Here is a 22690-nt window from a genome sequence, read left to right as displayed (position 1 = left end):
TAAATAATATTTGAATACAGTACTTCACTGAATTCATTGAAAAGGTTGAATTTACTTGTAAACAGTAAAATATAGATCACAATTGTGAGAATGTTCCATTGTGATGTATGAAATCAGTAAATGTGGAGCTACAGTATTATTGTAAATACTTAGTTTTAACAGTTATTCTTTACTGTAATTCATGTGATATGATACCCAAGGTGATATCCTAACTGGCTCTGGTTAATATTGCTGAAAAGGTGGTAAAATTGTTGTTTCTGCAAAACAATCAGGTCAAGGAACTGATGAACGGTTAGGCGTGCTGTGCTCAACATTTCCACAAAAGTAAAAATGATTATTCTGATTATTCAGTGTGTAAAAATAAAAGCAGGAGGCTATTGTGCAAGACCACGAAAACAAGCACAGTGTTACGACAGGATCTTCAGCCCCCATCGGCGAGATGGGTCTTCTAGCTTGTAACCTTTCCAAACTTCAGGCTGTTTAAATCCTACATCTTGTTTTCCGTCTCACAGGGCAGGTTTCATTTCCCCTGATTTGCTACACAGAAAACAAGATGTAGGATTTACACACCCTGAACTTTGTCAAGGTTACAAACTTGAAGACCCTACATCTTGTATCAGAGATTGCAAAAAGAACTCTAGGCAGTGAGAACACGACAAAGGTCAGGAACAAACCTTTCAGTGCTCTGATACTAATAGCTTAATGATCCAAGAATCTGAACAAGAACTTTCTTGAAGGATCTCAGGAAGTCAGCTTGAGCAATACAGGTAGAGCCGGTCTCTTTCTTGAAGACTCCTAGGTTGACTTTCTCAGTAGTTTTTGGGTGTTTTGATACACCTGAATCAGTTTTCCCTGTACGCTCTGTTCTAGACAAAAAACGTTTGCTCCTTTTATGAGACAGGTTATATTCAAGTAGTGTAAACAAAATCTTGGTTATAAGAATGGAAGAATGGCCTTTGGAGTTTGGGCTAAAAACTAAATTAAAGTCAGTACCCTGAAATAGCCTGCATAGGTTCTTACTTCAAAAGTGCAATAACTTTCTTCTAAGTATGCATGCTGTAAAAACACTGCGCAAACATTTTGGTATTGAGGAAGGTTGCAGAAGTGACCGAAACTTCTGAGCACTGACGCACCCAAATCACCCAGAAAGAAGCCTTTGCTCACACTTACAGCTGTCAGCATCATGCAGTGAATGTGGGTGTAACTTCCCCGAAGTTACAACCTTGTTGTTAATGTTACCCTGGGGCGTTTACATTTTGATATTCGTTATGTACTGTAAATACTGTATGTTTCAATTTGCAAAATTAGCTTAAAACATTTTAGCTATGTGCATAGGCTAGCTCAATGCCAAGTGTGAAATTTGCCAAATTCAGTTTGGATTTTTTCCTGAACAGATTTCTATGGCATCAGCCTTTACTGGGTGTAGCTTTTGTGCCTGATTGAACCAAGTAGTGCTTTGAAAGTCAAAGAGAGATTCAGGGAAGTGATGGTTATTGTTAAATACTCCAAGCAGTGCAAGGTTTTTAGGGTTTAGTCAGCTGGATGCTGCAGTAAGAGCCTTCATTTACAAAATAATCATTTTAAAAGCTTTTTTGTACTTATAGGCTGCGGCTAGTACCTAACACAGTGGCAATAAAGTACAGTGGACTACTGTACTTTTAAAGTTTAATTTATTCTTCTGAGAACATAATTACCACAATATCCATAGCATATTCTGGGAATATCCTTAAGCCCTTTCAACCTGTATTTCGTAAAGCACTGATAACATGTTACAAAGCAGTCTGTGTTGTCTGTACAGCAGTGTTTTGCTGTGGACACGACGCGAGTCTTGTTTTGTAAAGGGTGCAGGGTGGCCCACTGTCTATCAGGGGAGGAGGAAGAACAGTGTCTGGACTCTGCTAAGTATAAAAAGGAGCATTTCTCCATACGGAGTCTCATTTACAGACATGGCCAAGCCTCCGATTCTCCTGCTCTTCCTGCTGCCTCTCACTGTGAGTACTCACTGTCCTTCTGCTCTGAAATATATTCTATAATACATTAGATCTATAGAGTCATACGCTACATGCAAAAGCATTTTCTGATACATGTGAAATCTGAATAAACATAACCACATGAACAGCACTGCACTGTTGCAACAGTTCTTCCTTAATGCCTAAAGCAACTGTAGATTTTTCAGATTGATTAGGAATTGAAATAATGAGAATATCTCTGCAATCAACTGTGTATTTATTTAAGGTAACCACAGTGTAAAATGTGTATTGATTTAAGATCACAATTTTTTTCAAAATGTAAATTCAAAGCCAAGCATGAGTGGAACGTAAAGAAAGTTGCAATGTACCTTGCCCTTACTTTCTAGACTAACTAACTATGAATATGGTAAGTATTATCATAAAATAGGACCCCGTAGTAATGTAATGATAGATAAATAAAGTAGAACCTATTATCACTGTGAGAGATTAAGAAAAATTAACAAACTATAAAAGATCTTAATCAAACTTATGTATTTTAAAAGCAAATTCAGGATTAATCATAAATGCTTTTCACTTTTGACTGAAACTCTTGTTTGTCCCTAATGAGTTTCTGAAAGAACGCTTGTTATTCCTTTTTTACATGAATTTTAATTGAAATTTGTAAGCTGACAGATGAATGTGAACTTTTAGTCGCAGCGCTCAAACAGCAGAATTCATGCTTGCCCTTTCACTGTCCCTGTCAGTACTCTTGATGATGTAGAAGTCAACAAGATTCATATCTTAAGAAACCACTGATGTTCAGTAAGAGTCCTGCCACCTCAACAGCTCTCAGCCTTCACGATTAATGTGCATGATGTCCCAAAATCCAAAGTTTTGTGGTTTACAAAATCAGCCACAATAGGAACTCAGAACTTGAATCCACATATGGAACCTGGATATGAAACATTATCTGTATTTTGCGTCACTCCTTGCAGGATTCTTCCACTTTCTGTCCTGATTTAATTGGTTCCATTATGGTCTCTAAAAATCGCCACAAAATTTCCCTCTAAACAGCTTTTTAAAAGCATGTTTGATTATCTACTGTAGATACATTTACCATACTGTACCTACAATCAAAATTACACATCACATTTTACAGGTTCTTGCTTCACAGTGAGAGTTCGATACAGTATGGTCATGAAAGGGGATACTTAACGTTCCAGGTATTGATTTTGTAGCAGACTACTAATGTCAGAATGAGGTGCTGTAGGTGGTGGTGCCACCACTATCTATGAGAATGATGGTGCTTGTGTGCACAGGCAGCCAGCTTGCAGCGTGTGCAGGGGATCCAGACAGGTGACTCCTGTTTGTGCAGGATGGACTTCAGCGCCTGGGATTTCCCTGTCCAGAGCTACGAGGAGGCAGAGAGCTTGGTGGAGAAATGCCAAGCCACTTTTACGACACTGCGGGAACAGGTGAGCTGCTTGAGCAGCAATTGGGGTTGCTTCAGACATTTGAATGCCCACCACTACCTACTCAATCCTCCATACAGGACTTTGACCCAACACAGAAAACACATGCCATTAGTAAAGTATGCTGAATTACAAATCTTTCTCTTCTACATCAGACTCAATGGTGTATACTGAATACAGAACTCTTGGTAGAAATACAACAATTAAATAATGAAATTAGATATTTGTGTATCCATTACCTTCTTCCATTAATCAGGAATGCCAAGGAAATTTCCAAACCAGCCCTGGAAGGTAAACACAATTAATTGCCACAAAGGCACAACACATACTGCACTTTTTCACTTTCAAGGATCGCCACGTTTAATGGTGACTGTTTTTGTTGGCAGGTGAACCTCACTCAGTACAAGGTCCCCAAAATATCCAGCAGCGTGGGGACCCTCACCCAGCGTGTCCGTCAGTATGAGTATCTCAATAAGAAAGGCCTGTACAATGCCCTCCATTTCCGCCAGCTAGATTCAGAGCTGGAAGGACTGGAGACACAGATCAAAGACTTTCACAAGAATAAAGCAGTGGACCCCTCCAAAACACGAGAACTCACCAATGAGGTAGGGCGCAAGAATGGGTTATGTGTGAAGTCTGACTAGGGGGTCAGGTTGCTCTCCTCTGTTATCCATATCTGCAGAGATGTTCTAAGATCTCTGAGACATATGACTCTTGCTTCTTCATTCTCAACCAGCTCAGAGTATGGAATTCTTAATGGACTTATTGAAAGGGACTTTGTTAAGGTGAGATTTGTAATCTCACATCAGAATACAATAAAGGCAACATCGTCTTTTTTTCTTGAGAATTTATGAAAACTAACTCGCTTTCCCTTGATGTTTCAAGTTGAACAGCGTCCGGGTGAAGGTGCAGAGCCTACAGAATTTTGACAAGTTTAACCTGTTGGCCATGAGGGAGCACCTCCGCACCCTGAGGAACCGCCTGGAGTCCTGCAGGACCCTGGACAGCAACCACCAAAGTGAGTGGGCTCTTCCACTAGGGAAAGGGCCAGAGCCAGTGTCTACATGGGCAGAGGGTACAAACCGTGTGGGTTTGCTGTGGATTGTTGCAGGCAACCACATCCAGAGGGGCAAAGCAACTGGGTTTTGGTTGTGGCTGAAGCCCCCTAACCTTGGCATAACACCTATGAACTTCTGCAAGAAGTTTACCTTTCTGACCCGTTTGACAGACTTTGAGTTCCACAGGGCTTTACTAGACACCCAATACTCATTAGAGAACTAGGTCAATAGATGATGTTACCATAAGGTCACAGGTGCTGACAGGTTTCACGAGTTACTGTACAACAGACTAATGTCAGCTCTACACTAGTGTCAGCTCCACACTGGTTCCACAGGCTGGAACACATGATGTCTGGGTCACTGAGCTCAACCTGCGCTGTGCTGTTAGAGAGTGCCTTTAACAGCTGAGCTACTATAAGTAGCTAGAAATTGCTTGATATGGTGACGTTTTTCATAGTCAGAAATTTGTAACTATACACTGACACCAAGTGGTAGGAAAGTTTCAAACAACAAATGTGAAGTCATAGGACAATTCAATACTTATTTTGAGAACGTCTTGTTCACATTCCCACGGTCAATTGCTCCTTTCACACCCTGAGACACCTGTGAAATGCTTTGTACAACAAGGAAGGTGGACTTTACTTTGATCTGACTCATTCAGATCAAGTAAGCATGCTTAAAAAGACTGGGGAGAAGCTCCCCTGAAATCAAAGGCTCCTACACACAGTGACTTGCAGGGGACTAAAGAGGTTTGTACAATGTTTTCTGTCAGTTTTGTCAATGTCACTACCGGTTTGATGCTATGCTTTTGTTGGCACTGTTAAGAAGACGAGTGAAAAGTTTTGTAAAGCAAAATATATTTCTCCTTTAAGGGACACTACTGCCCGCAGACCTGAATTTCTATTTTGTTGTTTTGAATTTCTCTCATTTTAGGGTTGATAAATGTCACAGGGGCTGCAGACAAATACAGTACATTTTCAATAAACTAATAGATTGTATCTATCTATTATGATACCAGTATTTATCTATCCATTATGCTATTTCCATTTGATATGACAGGGCCCACTATTGATCAGGAATAATCCAAACGATTAGAAAACTGTTCAGAAATAAAGTCTTGTGTCTTTGTTCTGTCGTCATAGGCCAATGCTCCAGACGTTTGCTGTCGAATATCAGCTCCCCAGCGGTCACTAAGCTCAGTATTTATGGCAAGTCATACCCCTATGGGTCCTGGGGCAGAGACAATAAGGACGACGGCAGTGCGGTCTACTGGGTCACAGCACTGACAAGTAGCAACAAGTATGGCAATTACCTGTATACTTACCCTAGCCATGAGGACTTCATGTCATCAAGAAACTATCAAACAATTACTGTGACGTCTTCCTACTCCACAACCAACGCCATCCAAGGTCCTGGCTCTGTCTTGTACAAGGACGCCTTCTATTACAACTGCTATGCTTCAGGCAACATCTGCAAATATGACCTGCAGACCAAGACCATCATTTCTGTTTCTCTGCCTGGGGCGGGCTACAGTGACAAGTTCCCCTACTGCTACTACAGCTGCTCTGTTTTCACAGATATAGATTTTGCAACAGATGAAAAAGGATTGTGGGTAATCTATGCCACAGAGGAGAACTATGGGAATGTGGTGGTGAGCAAAGTCAACACCACCAACCTGGCTGTGATCCAGACCTGGAGGACCAGGCTGTTCAAGAAGTCGGTGACCAACACCTTCATGGTGTGTGGAGTGCTCTACGCCACCCGTTATGTCAACACCTACCAAGAGGAGGTTTTCTATGCTTTTGACACAGCAAACGGCTACGAAACCAGTGCCCTGAAACTGCCATTTGAAAAGGTCTCCAGCACTATCCAATACCTAAACTACAGCCCTTTTGACCAGCGTCTCTACCTTTTCAATGATGGCTACACCATGGCCTTTGACCTGTTTTTCTGAAACGCCCATGTCAAAGGAAACCCCACAATACCATATTATCAGGTATTCCATGACTAAGAAATCAAGAGCCAAGTTCCATAATAGCTGCAGATATTAAGGCAACACTTGTTTTTATATTATACAGCTTTTGCTGCAGAGTAATTGACAATTATTAACTTTGGAAACGGTAGTCGTATTATAATTAATGGTTCTATTCTGCGTGGCACAGCAAAAGCAGTATTTCAAATGAATAGTTGTATTAACTTGTCTACAATGCACATGTATCCAAATGTGATTAAAAGCAATCAATCAAATAAATTTGATTAATTCCTTGCATTTGTATAGCGCATTTAATTCCAAAGGATCCCAAGGACTTTGCATACAGGTGAGAACTCAATTCACCTAGCACTCATGTACAGCCCCACATAGGGGTCCCATGGTCACACAGCCATTCTGCACCAAGAGCCACACGCAGAAGAGAAGATGTTAGAAACTTAACATCTCATCTGAAGGATGGCACATCCTACAACACAATGTCCCTGGTTGCCATAATGGGGCAAATTAAGGTCCAAACAGAAGAGCGCCACCTATTGATCCACCAGTTTTCTACAGCAGCAGTGTGTTTTTGCTTTCCCATCCTAGGACTCACAAGCCCCAACCTGGCCTTGATAAGACTTGTTACCACCTACTTATCTCACAAGTATACTTCTCTATACCTCCTGGAGTATAATATATTCTAACATTGTTATTTATGTTGTTTAGTTTCCCTCTAAGCTGATTTTTAAACTTGGCCAGTATTTCAAACTATGTGCATTACATAATAAAGTGCTTTGGCTTTGTCTTTGGTATAGGGGTCATCAACCTTGATACCATTACATTACATTACATTACTTTGAAGCTTCCAATTTAATTGTTTAATTAACCCAAGTCCCAGTGTCCAATTTTCGCTTAGCTGGAAGTAAGGCTTGCATGGGAATGGAAAGGAAGTGCTGAGGTTCGGCTCCTGTTCTATCCAAACGGCAGCATGTCAGGCACCAGGAGTTTGGAGTTAGTTTGCTCTACAACACTGACCTCTACTGCTCAATGATTGCCTGTGAGCTTGCAGTGATCTAGATATGTGATACAAAGTACAAGTGCTTGTTCTTGCCCTTAACCTGCATGTTACACTGCTTCTCCTCAGACACAGGGGTTCTAGTATTGATCTGGACTGACCAGCAACCACTGATTGACTGAATCTAACCAGTGTTTGGGGTAAAAAATAATAATTTTCCATCGTGATATTTTTCATTCATCTGTTTTCTAACCATGTTTATTCAATACAGTGTCACAGGGGAGCAGGAGACTGTCCGACAGGGAAAGGGTGCGAGGCAAGATACTGTACACCCTGAACGGGACACCAGTCCATCACTGGGCGCCACAAAGACACAAACCAACACACTTACTGTATGTCAGGGCCAATTTTCCCCGAAGCCACGGAGGCCCTGCTGTAGACAGCAGAGACAGCCCCACCAGTCAGAGTCTCAGCCCAGTGTGCAACCCTGGCTTGGCATACATTAATTCTTCTTCATTCACATGTCACAACAACTGATTGGCAAATAGTTCCATTTGCTTGTCAGAAGCAATTTTATCATTTTTTTAAAATCATTTTATTAATTACAAAATGGTGCAGTGATTAAGTAATGCGTTTGGAATGCTAAAAGTACATATGCATTTCATAAGTAAAGATTTCTACAAAAAAGATTAGGTACAATAAAATAATGTATTCCAGTTCAATACTGCATTTTTATTGGTCTTATTCTCAAACCACATATTTACTTTCAATTGTTACTTTAATTATTTTTAACCTGATGTTTCACTAAAAGTGCTTTCACATATATTTTGTTATATATTATTTAATGTTAATATACTGCCATATATACATCTAACTGCTTAGTCCAATACAGGGTTATAGTGATCCAGGTTTTATACTCTATATTATACACTTCTCTATTAAATCAGACTCTAAGTAGAATGTGCTATGTTATGGGAAAAAAGGGCTATGTACTGTAAGTGATCTCATAAAATGCATCATTCTTGGTGAACATGCCTCTTGTGTACTTTCAACATTAACAACAGACCTATCAAATGTGTCAGCTCAGATGGACTAACATGCAGCCAGTTAGGAAGTGCAAGTAAGGACTAAACCATGACTAATATCTCAGACAGTGCTGTGTCACCATCTGCTGTAAGTAAGAATGGATGTGGTAAGTTATTGGGACTATAATAGCCACTGGAGATAGCTCATTATTATGGGGTATTCTCTACTTTTTGATAAACAGAATCATCTGATCTATCCCCCACTCTTTTTTTGTCTAACATTTATGAAAAAAATAATTAAAATGCAAAAAACAAGCAAGCAAATGAGTAAAATAGAACAATTGGAGTCTCTTCTTGCACATACATTTCCATTGGTGTTTCTGTTTGTAGAGGATTCCTTGTAAATGTTGTTCTATTCGTGATCAGTCTGTGCTTGAGCTGGGCTTGCAGGCTGAAACAGGCTGCTTCAAGATCAGACTACCCAAACACCACCTGGTACGTGATGATGTAGGCATCATTATAGACATAGAGGAGCTGATCCCTTGGGTTGTAGTTGAGGTGCTGGATAATGGGTGACACTTTCTTGAAGCGAATGCTGAGGTTGCCTCGCTCGATGCCTGTGATGGTGTCAAAGGCATAAAAGATCTCTTCGTATTCCTTGTCAACGTAGCGAGTGGCATACAGCACCCCACAGGTGACAAAGGTGTTTGAGATGGCTTTCTTGAACAGAGAGGTGTGCCACGTTTGGAGAGCGACAGGATTGCTGCTGGCATTAAGTCGGCTAAGGACGACATTGCCAAAATTGGCCTCAGAGGCATAGACCACCCAGAGCCCCGACTCATCAGTAGACAGGTCAATATCTGTGAAGCTGTAGCAGGAGGTGAGATGGCAGTAGGGAAACTTGTTGTTATAGCCTGCCCCTGGGAGGCTCATGGAGGTGATGGCTTTGGATGTCATGTCAAAGCGACACACACTAGGTGAATTGTAGCAGTTGTAGTAAAAGGCGTTGTCATACATGACAGATCCGGGGCCCATCATGGAGTTGGTCGTGGGATTGGAAGATGTGACTGTGACATCGCTAACACTCTGCGCGGCTATCAGGGTGAGGTGGCTGCTGTAAGTGCGAATGTAGTTGCCGTAGGCATTACTGCTGGTCAGCACCACCAGCCAGTACCAGTCTTCCTTGCCAGGGGCTGGTTTGGGGTCTTTTCCCCAGGCGCCATAAGTATAGGAGGTGCCATATTGGGTGACAATATAGCTGCTGGGACCACTTACGTTCCGAAGTTGGCCAAAAGGACAGTTTCCTAGGAGAAGGGAAAATTAGTTGGGCTAAAATTGTTTTAACAAGAAGACATACATTAAATCAATTTACATTTTTCCCACTAAATAAAACAAAAATAAATATCCTTCTGTTTTCAGCACTAACTTAACAAATGGCAATTATTTTTATCCTTAAGAATCGTTAATCCAAGGTTACTGTTGTGATGCAAAGATAAGGTAATCAAGGATGTCTTCTCCATGAGGCACTGTGTCAAGCGTTCCCTTTTTCACCACTTGAGGAAGGATTGTGCAGACAGTGGTCAACAGGAATTACAGACTCAGGCAGAGGAAGGAAAAATGACGTTACTAATGGTGCTCAGACATCGAGATGGATGGCCCAGCTCAGGTGGTGGAGATACAGTAAAGTGAGAAAAGTGAGAAAAGCTGCCACGTCATTCATCATGAACCTGGCAAATCTCAGACAGATGTGAATTGTCCATCAGAATACACTAGACTCGCACATCATGGATCTAAACCAACCTTCTTAAGAGAAGTATTTCTTTGAACATGCCCAGATTTCACTTATAATTTCAGATTTCATCATTGATATTTTCTGATCAGGAGCTTGGATGTCTGCCGTTTTTGTTTTGGAAGGGGAAAGCACAAACTCTGTCTCTCTCACCTGGTGCAGAGGTGCTGTGTGGAGCAGGTGTTGCCTGCAGCTCTGTCTTGCAAGATGCCAGATCTCTCTTCACCCTTTTGTTCTCCTGCTCCTTCTTCACGACCTGCATCCTATCAAAGTCAACCAGCTTCTCCATCTCAGTCATCAGGATCTCCAGCTGAACAAAGGAAGACACCTGGTCAAACCTTCAGGTGCATGGATTTATGACATTCTACATGTGCGTGGGAGGATTCACAAACTGTTTTTATTGTTGTGATTTTCAGCAGGACAACTAGGTTAGGTCAATTCATTTTTCAAAAAAATTAAATGCATTTGTGTTCATTTACATAATTTATTACAATACAGTTGGATCTAATGCATATGTTTAATGAGTAATCTAAAATGTATTTGTGCAGTCTTTTATTGGTAGACATACATTTTAGAATTGTATTGGCTTATTGTATCGTGTGGTGTATTTTATTATTGTATTAATGCTTTAAATGTGATCTGCATCAGTGATCACAGTTACCTGCCCATCATATTTTAAAAAATATTGATCAACTTACATATGGTAAATTAAGGGACGTGACCTAATGAATCATACTGTACTGTATAAATTTATTGTCATCTAATATTGGAAAAGAGCTGGGGAAATAAATTACATTAGTGTACTTGATTCATGCCAAAAAAGAGCACCAAGATCACAGTCACCGTTACTGTGATATGTCAGTAGTTCATTCTTGCTGACCTTCAAGGGCTGGAAAATAGTTAATGTAATTCACAGCAGACAACTCCACATGTTGTGCTGCATTGTGTCAATGGAGCCAGTGTGTTACCTGTGGAGCCACTCTGGCAGTGAGGGCCTGATGGTTCCGGGTGGTGCTGTTGAGCCTGGCGAGGAGGTCACTGATCTCGTTCAGCTCGATCTCAATGATCCTCAGGGAGATGATGCCGTACATCCCCTCATCCTTCGCCTCCTCCAGGTCCTTCACGTCCTTCTCCAGGTCCAGCAGCCGGTAGTGCAGGCTGTCCAGCAGGGTCTCCACTTCGGTCAGCTAGCGGGGTAACAGGCTGATCAGCATTGTGAAGCAACTGGTGTTGTTCTGGACCAGTTCTTTACAAAACAACACCTCAATGCATTTTCCCACATGTGGTGTTCTACTGTTGGTATCACACACTTAAAATTTCATGAAGATTGCAATCCAACTTTTTTTCCCCTAAACATGACACACTAGGTTTCCTAATACACAATTCAACTATCTTTTTCCTGCATTTCAGCTAGTTCTTGGATTTCCAGAACAGCTTCTAGACTACTTAACTATTTGCTTATTTTACTTGCCAAGGTTATGGTATAAGATCATTGGAAGTGACAAGCAGCCCAGTATAGAACTTTTGAACTCTCTTACTCCTATACTGCCTGTACACTAATATGGCCCGAGCAGTGCAGGAATACCTGTTCTTTGGTGATGGCGTGAGTACAGTTGCTGGAGGCACTCTGCATGTCCTCCAGTGTCTGCCAGGGGAAGGCTTGGCCCAGGTTCTTCAGCTCACAGAAGCAGGATGCGGGAGAAGGGGTCACCACCTCTGTGAGCAGGTCCTCCTCTTCCCTCTGACTCTGACAGGTCTGCTCAAGAACAAAATTCCACATTTCTATAAGCTGTACTTCATTAAACCACCCAGCAGAGGGGGCGGGTGCTATATTACTGCCTGGTCTAATGCAATCAATTCATTTTAAGTAAGTGTGAAGTTCTTTGTATGAAGACATTGTAAAATAAGTAAGAAACATCGTAAGTTATATATTGAAAATCAAGGGACTTGACCTAATGAGTGATACTGTACTCTATAACAATCACCTAAAAACTAACCAGGTCTCATATACATTAGTACAGGATTCAATTAAAGTGCATTACAAGTCTAGATCTTATACAAAATATATTCTTATACAAAATATGTTTCTGGAATCTCTAGAGTCCATAAATAGAACAATTAATGGAATAGAGGAATCTCTCTGTTTAAAGTCAAGCAAGACAATGTGCAGTATCAAAAGTTCTGATTGTATTAGAATTAATATGACTACTGTATATAAAGGATTAGAGGTGTTTTAAATTTCCTGTAAAATCAAACCAAAATATTGCTTCAAGTTTTATTTATTTATTATTGTTTCAATTCCATTTGCTGAACATTAAACATCTAATAAGTATCTCTGCGCACAGTAAAGGAAACTGTGTTCAAAGCACTATGAGCTCTAATTGCAGAGTTATGTGAGAACAACATGTTGGGAGAAACAGTTCATTGTTGTAAAATGTAGGATGAGATTAATATGCTCTGTTTGCTGGGACAGTGAAAAGACAGTTGGATTCTTACCCTGCAGAGGCTGAAGAGAAGAACTAGAAGCAGAGCTGAGGTTATGACTGTTGTCTCCATTCTGCAACTGGTGAGACACTGAGAGACCAATAGTGGAGCTCTTTATCCTATCTAACATAACCCAAATGAGGAACTTTCAGTTTCTCACTCGTGAGAAGGTGGAGGAAAGTAACATCTGTTTGGGGTTTTGCTGCTTAAGAAATGGTTTTGAGAAATTCTGTCTTTACCATGATTCAGCAAATTGTATTTGAGCTAATTTAGCGATAATTTCCCAAAGATGATTAACACTTAAGCTTTTCATCCAAGTACAATACGTTAGGTTCAGTTTGGAATCCCTAACAAAAAAAGATGTTTGACTGCTGTGTACTGATAAGGGGCATTCAGGTTCCTTGTGTTTAATTGTCTTAAACACAGAGGACTAAGAGGAAACCTGGTACTGTACACATTTCAAAGTTGTCAAAGACATTGACAAAGTCAAACCAGTGGACAGCTTCAGAATGAAAATGAAAACATGTACCTGAGTACACAAGTGAAAACCAAGGGGCTTTGGGAGAACAAAACTAGCTTCCCAGACGTGCTGAAGCTGATACCCTGGTTTCTTTCAAGAAATGGTCACATGAGGTCCTTGGATCAATTAGCTACTAACTACCAAATTGGCTAGATGGGCTGAATGCCCTCCCCTTGTTTGTTACCTTTCTTTTGTTTCTTTGGGTTTTCTCAGCCCAGAGTGAGGTCGTTGGAGGTGTACCTCAAGGGTCAGTTCTAAAACACTTCTCTTCTACATAAATGACTCTGATCTAGTGAGGAGATTTGTCGCATTCACAAATGTTATGAAACTATGATCAGATTAATTTGCTCATGTGTTCAGAGGTTGCTGATTTTATAGTGGTTTGTGATACTTGAAGAATATGGACCCTTAGGCTGGGATTCAGAAACTCATTACGTTCCTTCGCTGTTGTGGAGTTGTGATTGAATCGTTGGTGGAGGAGAAGTCAACCCCTGTCTGAATCTCAACTTCACCTCTGAGCGTGGTACAGCATAAGATGATTGTTCTTTCGGTAATGTTACTCACTACAGCTCCCAAAGCTTTGAGATACTGAAGAAGTTGAACCTCCTGCACTAAAAATCGGCTCCTTGTCTAGGTTTTCCTCGGTTGTTTAGAGGTACAGGAGAGCTGACAGTTTGAATCTGAAACACAACCTTTGAAAGCTACAGTACACCAAAGAAGGTTCTTGAAACTCCTATTTAAAATCTTTCTTAGGCTACAATATCCTTTCACGGTATAGTGACAAAAACAACATAATATTCAAAGTTATATCTTGCTAGTGCATTGTAAAGCAGAATTCCATCATATAATAGAAACAGGAAGAAGCTGTATATACAGTACTATCACAGGCATATGTGGAGAACTGAAACAATTTTTTTTTAAAATGTGTTTTTTTCAGTAGTTACTATATATGGAAGGTAAAAATTAAAAGTTTTCCACATCCTTGTTGGTCAATTTAGGGGCTTTTTTGTGAAATTGTGAAATGCTCTGGTTTCGCCAAAGTGCTGAGACTGTGATATAAGTATAGGGTAAACAAACAGAAATCCAACATGCTTCTTATCAATTTACTGTGTGTCATGCAATATAAAAGTGTATTATAAAATGTTTAACAGAACAGGCTAACTTGAAAAGAACAGAATTTGAAAGTGGCTGTACGGCAGTGGCGTGAGACATTGTAAATGGAGTGGTGACATGCATGGAAATACTCTGACCTTAAAAAATAGATATAAACTGGACAGCTCATTGGTCTGTCAGTAATGCAATGATGACACTACTTTTGTATGCTAAGGATCAAGCCCTGTGATGGACTGCTGCTGTATCCAGGGTATATCCTGCCTTGTGCCTGTTGCTTGTCGAGATGCTTGTCAGCTCCAGATCCCCCATAACCATGAATCGGATGATGCAGTTAGAAAATGGATGGAACAAACCAATTCTCCACAATCTACAGTATTCTTTGATTATTTGTCAATGAAAAGGCCATTTTGTACTACTAACAATGCCTATAGAAAGGCTGCATGCCCTTTCCAAACTAACACATGTTGAGTCTTAATAGCCTGAAATCAAGACACATTAAATCAGAACTTATTTTACCTCTATTAACATTGTGACACACATCTTCCAAATCAGCAACAAATGCTCGAACATTCTGAAAAGTAATTACAATTGAAAACCAGTGGTGGTTCTGGTGTAACCAATTGCCTTCCAAATCACACAGCAAGCGAATTATCCTCCACCTGTATGATTTCAGAATAACATTATCGGCTTCTGTTTGGGCAGTGCATCTCAATTTATATCTCATCTCAAGAGCTGGAGATATAAAAATATTTCAAAAGCCTTAAATATCCCTTGGAGCATGGTCACGATATTATAAAAAGTGAAAAGTGCATGACACAACCGAATCCCTGCCCAGATCGGGCCATACTGGATGACGAAGCAAAAAGGAGACTGATCAGAGAGGCAATCAAGAGGCCAATGTCAACTTTGAAAGAGCTACAGGCTATTATGGTCAAGACTGGTCAAAGAGTGAAAGTGACATTGATAGCCCAGGCAATTCACATATAGTATCTGGCCTGAAGCCATTACTGAAACTAAAACAACAACAACAACAAGGCATTACACATTTGGCAAAATGTTTTGTGGTCTGACTAAACAGCACATCACTCAAAGAACATCATCCCTACGATGGGGAAGAACAGTAGTGACAGTGTCATGTTACTGTGATGTTTCTCATCATCAATGACTGGGTGAGGAAAAAAGGGAAAATGAATTAATGAAAAAATAAATGGGGCAAAACCTACTGTCTTCTGCAAGAATCCAAACCGACCCAAATCAATAAGGCACAGCAACAGTGGAGATGAAAAAGGTAAAAGTCCTTGATTGTTCTTGTGAGAGCCCTGACCTCAATCCGATTGAAAATCTGAGGAATGAGATGAAGGTTGTAGTCCATCAGCAGCCCCCTTGCTATTTGACTGATCTTAAATAGTTATATAAGGAGAATGGCCAAAATCTTAATATGTGAAGTACATTTACAGATCTGATGAAATCATTGGTCAAATATCACCATACTCCACACAGGTTAATGAGATATTCCCAGGTGAATGCTGGAGAATACATCTCCAAATCTCCACACAAAACACATGGTGAAAGTTTATCATGGTTACTGTCTCTGTTACTCATTCACACAGCCTTTCAGTTCTAAGCTCCATTAAATAAACCGCGCGGGTGACCTTGTGACTTGTTGTAGAAATCAACAAGGCAAGTCGTTCTGCCTTATTTATTGCAATTTATTTTTGCAAGACATCCATTGGGGTTTGAGGAAGGATGGCTCACACAGTGAAGTAAAAGGGTTATGGGAAGATCAGCCATAATGACCACAGGTTTTGCTATTTGCTTGCACGGTTGGTTTCACATCCCTGTTTCTCAACACTCTTGGACGGGAACAGCCTGCTTCAAACATTCATTTTTTTTTCATTCAAATTCACTTTGCCCAGATTTGCATGGAAGTTATTGGAAAAACAGGTGCCATTGCATGTCAATTGAGAGAAATTAAAAATGATTGACATTATGCAGGAATATCAGTAATCTATCTTGCTGTTTGGTAGGAGGCCAGTAGTCAAACATACTGTAACTCTCTTATACTATTAAATTCAGCTAAAACCATTGTGATGAGCTTGTTCTGGTTCTGCCCAGACCTTTAACAACTAATGAGCTCAAAGGAATTAAAAAGAAAACCTGCTAGGCTGTACAACTCAATGGACATCACTATTGTTAGTTTCAGCATGGCATGCAAAAATCAGAATTTAATTAACTAGCTGATGAACACAGTAATGCAATCAAATGACACCCATCTGTAAAAACACTATTAATCTCCCTTCAAATTTCCCTTTGTGTTTCCCTCTGCAATCCTATAATTAAATAATTATTCCCACATGGTTTTTGTGAGATTAATTTCAGAGTACATAATAAAGTGGTTTATTAGAGTAATGATCATTAAAATGTCAAAGACGGGAAAGGTTGGATATGACAATGAATTACTGTGAACACGTCATATTATGGCATTCCTGATTTTAATGGTGAGAAAAATGACATCTATTTACATTCATTTGGATGCTAACCTCAATGTGCTCAGGTGCTCTGTGGAACACTGTTAAAATCACTGTAAACTCCAGAAATACTCAAAGGAGAGCTCATGAAAAACTGAACCACATCTGGCTGTGTTTATAGTGACGCTCTAGGCACTGTAAACTCCCTCCAAGATGTCATTCTAAAGAAGCTCTCATCCTCCAATGTTTTGCTGTAACCACTGTGAAATGAGCCTGTTTAATATTTTGCACTAATTGATCATATATTAAATCCAAACATTCATATTTTTTATATATTGCTTGCATCCGTACAAAAAGCTCATTGCAACTCACATATACAGAGCTGTACCCTGTATAGTACCAATCTGCTGTGCACCAGTCCCTTTACTGTGTTCAGTGCAGGGGAGGGAACAAGGACTCCACTCTGAATAAAAGGGGCACTTCTGCGTTTCCGAGCCTCAGTGACAGACATGGCTCGAGTGGCGACTCTCCTGCTCCTCCTCCTGCCTCCCACAGTGAGTACTCCACCAAAATCTTAACAATAATCCACAGGGCAGCAGGGCATAGTCAGCCTGCGATGGTGAAGAGCTCTGGGACTTGCATGGCATTTTCAAGTACAATTATTTAGTGCTTTTAAGTGATAGCTGCTGATTCTACAATATAAAACACACCCAATGAGAACAATACAAATATATCAAACATCAAACATCTGTCATTTTTAAGTTGTAGACTCAAGTGTCTGCAGCAGTTTTCAATATTTAAGACAGCACCTTTCATAGCTACAAATATTACCATTGTCATTCCAACTCACACAGTTGTAAGAGACTGCCACAGGCAGATGAGGGTCTTTAAAAAGGCTTGGAGGGCCTTCACATTCATTTTGTTGAAATATATACAGTATGTGTTTTGTATAGTGAGAGTTTGCATTGCTGTTTTCCCTGGTTATTTTTTCCATTTTCACAGCACATTTTAGATATTCATGTTGTTTTATTCTGCTTCAGAAGGCTCAGCTGTAAAACAATTCAAGACTTAGGGATGCCGTGTTTAAAGAACAGCTCTCACTTCACACTTGTGAATTTAGGAATTAGCACTTGTCATATAACTTTTTTGATGTTGTTGCCCTAGGCTTCGACAGACCTGAGCACAATAAGTAGAAAGTACAGATTTTTCATTCTCTGTGCATGGAAAATTACTGTGAAGAGAGAGTACACAATGGTTTCAGAAAGACAATGAAAAGAGGGAGAGAAAAGTGAGCTAGACACATTCTGTGTTTCTGGACATCTATTTCTATCAACCTGTAGACAAATTTAGAGAAAATGACCCCACAAGGAGTCTGACACCTGAGAGGCAGTATAGAGACATCTTATAATTCTTTGTTACAAAATGGTGTGTTCTTACAGACTATTAGATCTGAGTTAATTGTAATTTGAAATTTCAAATAAATATTAAAATAAATATTAAAAGAATACAAACCTATATTTGGTTAAATATTACTTATTATAAGAAAGTAATTTCCTAAAGCAGTAGCACTTGCCCTATTTGAAATGTAATTTGTAGCATAATTCTATTCAATCTTATTGCACTTGTTTGCAATCATAAGTGGCATTACAAACACAGTAATTGTACCAGCAACACTTTTTTAATACCTCTCAGTATCTCTTCTTTCCTTACTAACTACATGGAATCTAAAACTTTTCACATGTAATTAACTTTGCAGTGGAACTACTTTATAAATCAATTAAAGTGTCCTCAATTTGGGACACTTTATGAAGCAAATGCACCTTGAACCCAATAATGTCTTAAACACCCTCATGAAAAGCCCAGTGATAATATTTAAATCTTGAACATCCAGGTCACCAAATGTTTTGGAGCACTGCAGTGTTGTGAGCTGGAATCTAGAGCACTGATCCCATCAAATGGCTTTAATGGCTAGTTATAATGAAATTAATGTATTGCAGTTTTAATTTATTTTTAGAGGGAGCAAAATTGGGATCAAAGAAAATCAGAAATGAAGGCAACGGGGATATTCATTTTTATATTGCAGATCCTGTCATTTAGTGTAGCATGTTTATTCAGAAAACGTGATCATTTTAGTGAAATGTACCATCACTGAGCTAAATAATTATTTTCAAGAGTGTATCTGTGTGCAGGTGGCCAGCCCCCAGCGTGTGAAAGGGGCTCAGCATGGCCACACCTGCGTGTGCAGTCTGGACTTCAGTGCCTGGGATTTCCCAGTCCAGAGGTTTGAAGAGACGGAAAAGATGATAGAGAAGTGCCAGGACTCCTTGGGGGAGCTGCAGGCACAAGTGAGTCCACCTTATCCTAAAGATGGTCTCCCCTGTCTCTTCAACAGGAAGCCAAGATCTGTGGGACTATGGAAGGGGTAGTTCATGGGTTGTGAATTATCTGTAAGCCACATCTATACTAGCCAGTATTCTGAACCCAAATCTCTACAATTTATGTTAACCTGTACACGAGGCAGGGTAAGTGAAAACCTTGTTAAGATATGCAGGCTTGCGTATTTCCACTAATCTACCACCCATCCAGCAATCTTCTCACTCCCTGGAGATCCAACTACAAATAGTGTGATCAAACACCGGCATTTTGATCTGAAGGCTTTATGTTACTTATTTTGCCTGGCTTACTATTTAACATCCCACTTCACAATAAAAAAAAAACAAAACAGGATGTTCTTTTGTACAAAAACTAACAAAACAACCATGAACAGTTCCAAAGCTCACTGACTGCAAGGTGTGCAATTAAAAAAAACTTTCAAAACCAAAACTTTAGCTTAGAGATATATTTATTTATAAGTCATGAAACACAACAGATGAAACGGCAGCTGTGAGGGAACCCTCACTGTTGAGTTTTTGCTGGCAGGTGAACTTCACTGAATTTAAAGTTCCTGAAATATCAGGCACACTGGAGAACATCGTTGAGCGTCTGCACCGCTTTGAGCACCTCAATAAGAAAGGCCTGTACAACGCCCTCAACTTCCGCCTGCTGGACTACGAGCTGCAGGAGCTGGAGATGCGGATCAAGGGCGCTCACCAAAACGAGGAGGTGGACCCCTCCAAGAGCCGGGAACTGACTAACGAGGTGGGTTAATCAATCCCAGCAAGCAACGGGAGCAAGGCAGGATACAAACTGGATGGGCCACCAGTCCATCTCAGAGCACACACACAGACACTCACCCACTTACACCAGGGCCAATTTTCCCAGGTGCCAGTCATCCTACCACTATGTCTTTGGACTGTGGGAGGACACTAGAGCACCTGAACATACTGTACAACTCCATGCAGATCCCACCCCAGGTGAACCCAGGGCCCCAGCATTGAGAGGCAATCAAACTGCTTACCTGCTGCTCCACCCTGCCGGCCTTGAGGGTTTATGGTGAACTTTAATTCTCTCCTCACTATTCCTAGCTGAGCTCCATCCGGGAGAAGGTGCAGGGCCTGCAGAAATTTGACAAGTTTAACCTGCTGGCGCTGAAGGAGAATCTCCGCACCCTGAGAAACCGCCTGGAGTCCTGCAGGACCCTGGACAGCAACCACCTTGGTGAGAGAGTGGGCAGGCCATAATGGAAGAGAAATGCAAAGGAACAAGTATTTAAAACACATTAAGGGATTATTTACTGTATAAATGTAACTGACTGAAGATTAAGTAAATTTTAACTATTTTTCACAAGAAGTGATTCCGGTACAAACAAGAGGAGGCTATTCAGTTATCTTGTTTGTTCAGCTGAAAGTAGGTTATTGATGTAATGATTTGATTTTTAGGCTTATAAATGTAACCCCCAAACACAAAACTAAAGTTTATAGATCTACTAAAAGAGTCCTGAACTGGAAGATAAAATTCAGCAACCCTAAAACAATAGCATGACGTTTCCAAAAGTCTTTTCACACACTCAGATCAGTACGAACATTTGAATCAGACGCTGACTAAATTTTCGGCTTCAAGTCCGGTTGAAGATCAGTTCTCTATATTTCAGAAGCTTGTCTTAATATGGTGGGGCTCAGTATGAATGGAGAAAAAGTACAAAATAAAATCTGTGCGTGTTCCTATGTTCCAATGGGATCCACTACAAAAAAAACGAATCAGCCAGATAGGCCAAATAGTTTCCTCTCATGTTAAACTGCTCTAAACTGCTTTGTAAACAAATCACTCTTTTTTGTGCCACTATAGGTCAATGTTCCAGACGCCTGCTGTCCAACATCAGCTCCCCTGTGGTCACTCAGCTCAGTCCTTTTGGCAAGTCATACCCCTTCGGCTCCTGGGGCAAAGAAACTATGGAGGGGAAAAGAGCGACTTACTGGGTTCAGCCACTAGTGAATAGCAACAAATATGGGAATGTCCTGCGTACTTATGCCTCCTACACAGATTTCATGTTTTCAAAGAACCAAAATGACTTCACTGTGACCTCTTCCCACTCCTCGACCAACGCCATCCAAGGTCCTGGTTCTGTCTTGTATGATGAGGCTTTCTATTACAACTGCTACAGGACTGCCAATCTCTGCAAATATGACCTGAAGTCCAAGACCATCCTTCATGCTACCTTGCCTGGAGCTGGCTTTAACGACAAGTTCCCCTACTGCTACTACAGCTGCTATGATTCCACAGATATAGACTTCGCAGCTGATGAAAAAGGATTGTGGGTAATCTATGCCACAGAGGAGAACTATGGGAACATGGTGGTGAGCAAACTCAACACCTCCAGCCTGGCTGTGATCCAGACCTGGAGGACCAGGCTGTTCAAGAAGTCGGTGACCAACACCTTCATGGTGTGTGGAGTGCTCTACGCCACCCGCTACGTCAACACCTACCGAGAGGAGGTTTTCTATGCCTTCGACACAAAAACAGGCCATGAAACCAATGTCTTGAGCCTGCCATTTGAGAAGATCTCTGGTCGCATCCAAAATCTGCACTACAACCCCAGAGACCAGCGCCTCTACCTTTTCAACGATGCCTACATGATGGCCTATGAGCTTTTCTTCTAAAAGTTCCCTTCAAGGACAATAATGACCTTGAGGCAGGAGGTTGTTGAATGTTTAAATGTGTCCATAATAAACCATGTGAGAAAATGTAAATGTCATGTTGGTCATGTAAATCAAGCTGTGCTCATTTTACTGTGCTTTTCAATGCTGTCTTACATGAAATAGATATTATGAAAAAAGAAACGTAACTATATCACTATAATATTTTGCTTCCTGTGGCATGTCAGTACCTCCACCTCTACAGTGATGCTACCATGATGGTTTAAACATTTCTTTTACAAAATGATTATTTTATAAATCTTGTGTGCATCTCTCAACACATAGCCTCATGATCTTATTATCGTAGAAACACTATATAAAACCAAGTTAAAGCATACAGTGGCAGATACATCTGTGGATTCATCACATTTGAAATATTGGCTAATATTATATCTTTCTAGGATTATAAATTATAATCTTAATGTTATAAAAATATTGCAAAATGACATTCATACATCCATATGATCAGGTTATTTGTTAAGACTGTTGCAAGATTCCAAAAGCTTTGCATTGCTTCTATGTCAAAAGAACAAAATGACATTACAAAAACCGAAGTCAACTATAGGGGAAACTGACACAATGTAAAATTAATTTAAAGTACAATAAAATAAAAGGCAATAATAAAACATTATACTGTCAATTATCATCTGGTTATCATCATCACCTGGCTCCTTAGCTGGACTTAGTGATGCTATAAAAACTTTTAATAACAACAAAAGTTCATTTATAGTTTGTGGCTATTCTTGCTTATTAATT

General features: G+C 40.2%; 3 protein-coding genes across 4 annotated transcripts; 2 read left to right on the top strand and 1 right to left on the bottom strand.

Annotated features, from left to right (window-relative positions):
• The first annotated feature begins 1888 nt into the window (after window positions 1–1888).
• Window positions 1889–6746, top strand: LOC102685568 (olfactomedin-4-like). The gene is made up of 5 exons (XM_006641313.3): window positions 1889–1991; window positions 3269–3424; window positions 3808–4026; window positions 4307–4439; window positions 5622–6746. The coding sequence occupies exons 1-5, from the start codon at window positions 1947–1949 to the stop codon at window positions 6431–6433; spliced, it is 1365 nt and encodes a 454-aa protein (XP_006641376.2). The 5' UTR covers window positions 1889–1946; the 3' UTR covers window positions 6434–6746.
• A 1421-nt stretch (window positions 6747–8167) lies between these two features.
• LOC102685775 (olfactomedin-4-like) lies at window positions 8168–12893 on the bottom strand. Its single transcript, XM_006641314.3, has 5 exons — window positions 12774–12893; window positions 11863–12033; window positions 11246–11464; window positions 10431–10587; window positions 8168–9792 (listed from the first exon to the last, which is right to left on the bottom strand). The coding sequence occupies exons 1-5, from the start codon at window positions 12831–12833 to the stop codon at window positions 8966–8968; spliced, it is 1434 nt and encodes a 477-aa protein (XP_006641377.3). The 5' UTR covers window positions 12834–12893; the 3' UTR covers window positions 8168–8965.
• A 4430-nt stretch (window positions 12894–17323) lies between these two features.
• On the top strand, window positions 17324–21988 carry LOC102685975 (olfactomedin-4-like). 2 transcript variants are annotated; one of them, XM_069181293.1, is made up of 5 exons: window positions 17324–17416; window positions 19052–19207; window positions 19782–20000; window positions 20327–20459; window positions 21087–21988. In XM_069181293.1, exons 1-5 carry the CDS (start codon window positions 17372–17374, stop codon window positions 21896–21898), a joined length of 1365 nt encoding a protein of 454 aa, XP_069037394.1. In that variant the 5' UTR covers window positions 17324–17371; the 3' UTR covers window positions 21899–21988. The 2 variants fall into 2 exon arrangements, with proteins under 2 accessions (XP_069037394.1, XP_069037395.1); XM_069181294.1 differs by lacking the exon at window positions 19052–19207 and adding an exon at window positions 19255–19384 and having other exon boundaries at window positions 17362–17416.
• Window positions 21989–22690: the final 702 nt, after the last annotated feature.

This window comes from Lepisosteus oculatus, chromosome 20 (assembly GCF_040954835.1).
Source record: "Lepisosteus oculatus isolate fLepOcu1 chromosome 20, fLepOcu1.hap2, whole genome shotgun sequence".
Lineage (NCBI taxonomy): Eukaryota > Metazoa > Chordata > Actinopteri > Semionotiformes > Lepisosteidae > Lepisosteus > Lepisosteus oculatus.
This window is presented reverse-complemented; position numbering and strand designations above follow the sequence as displayed.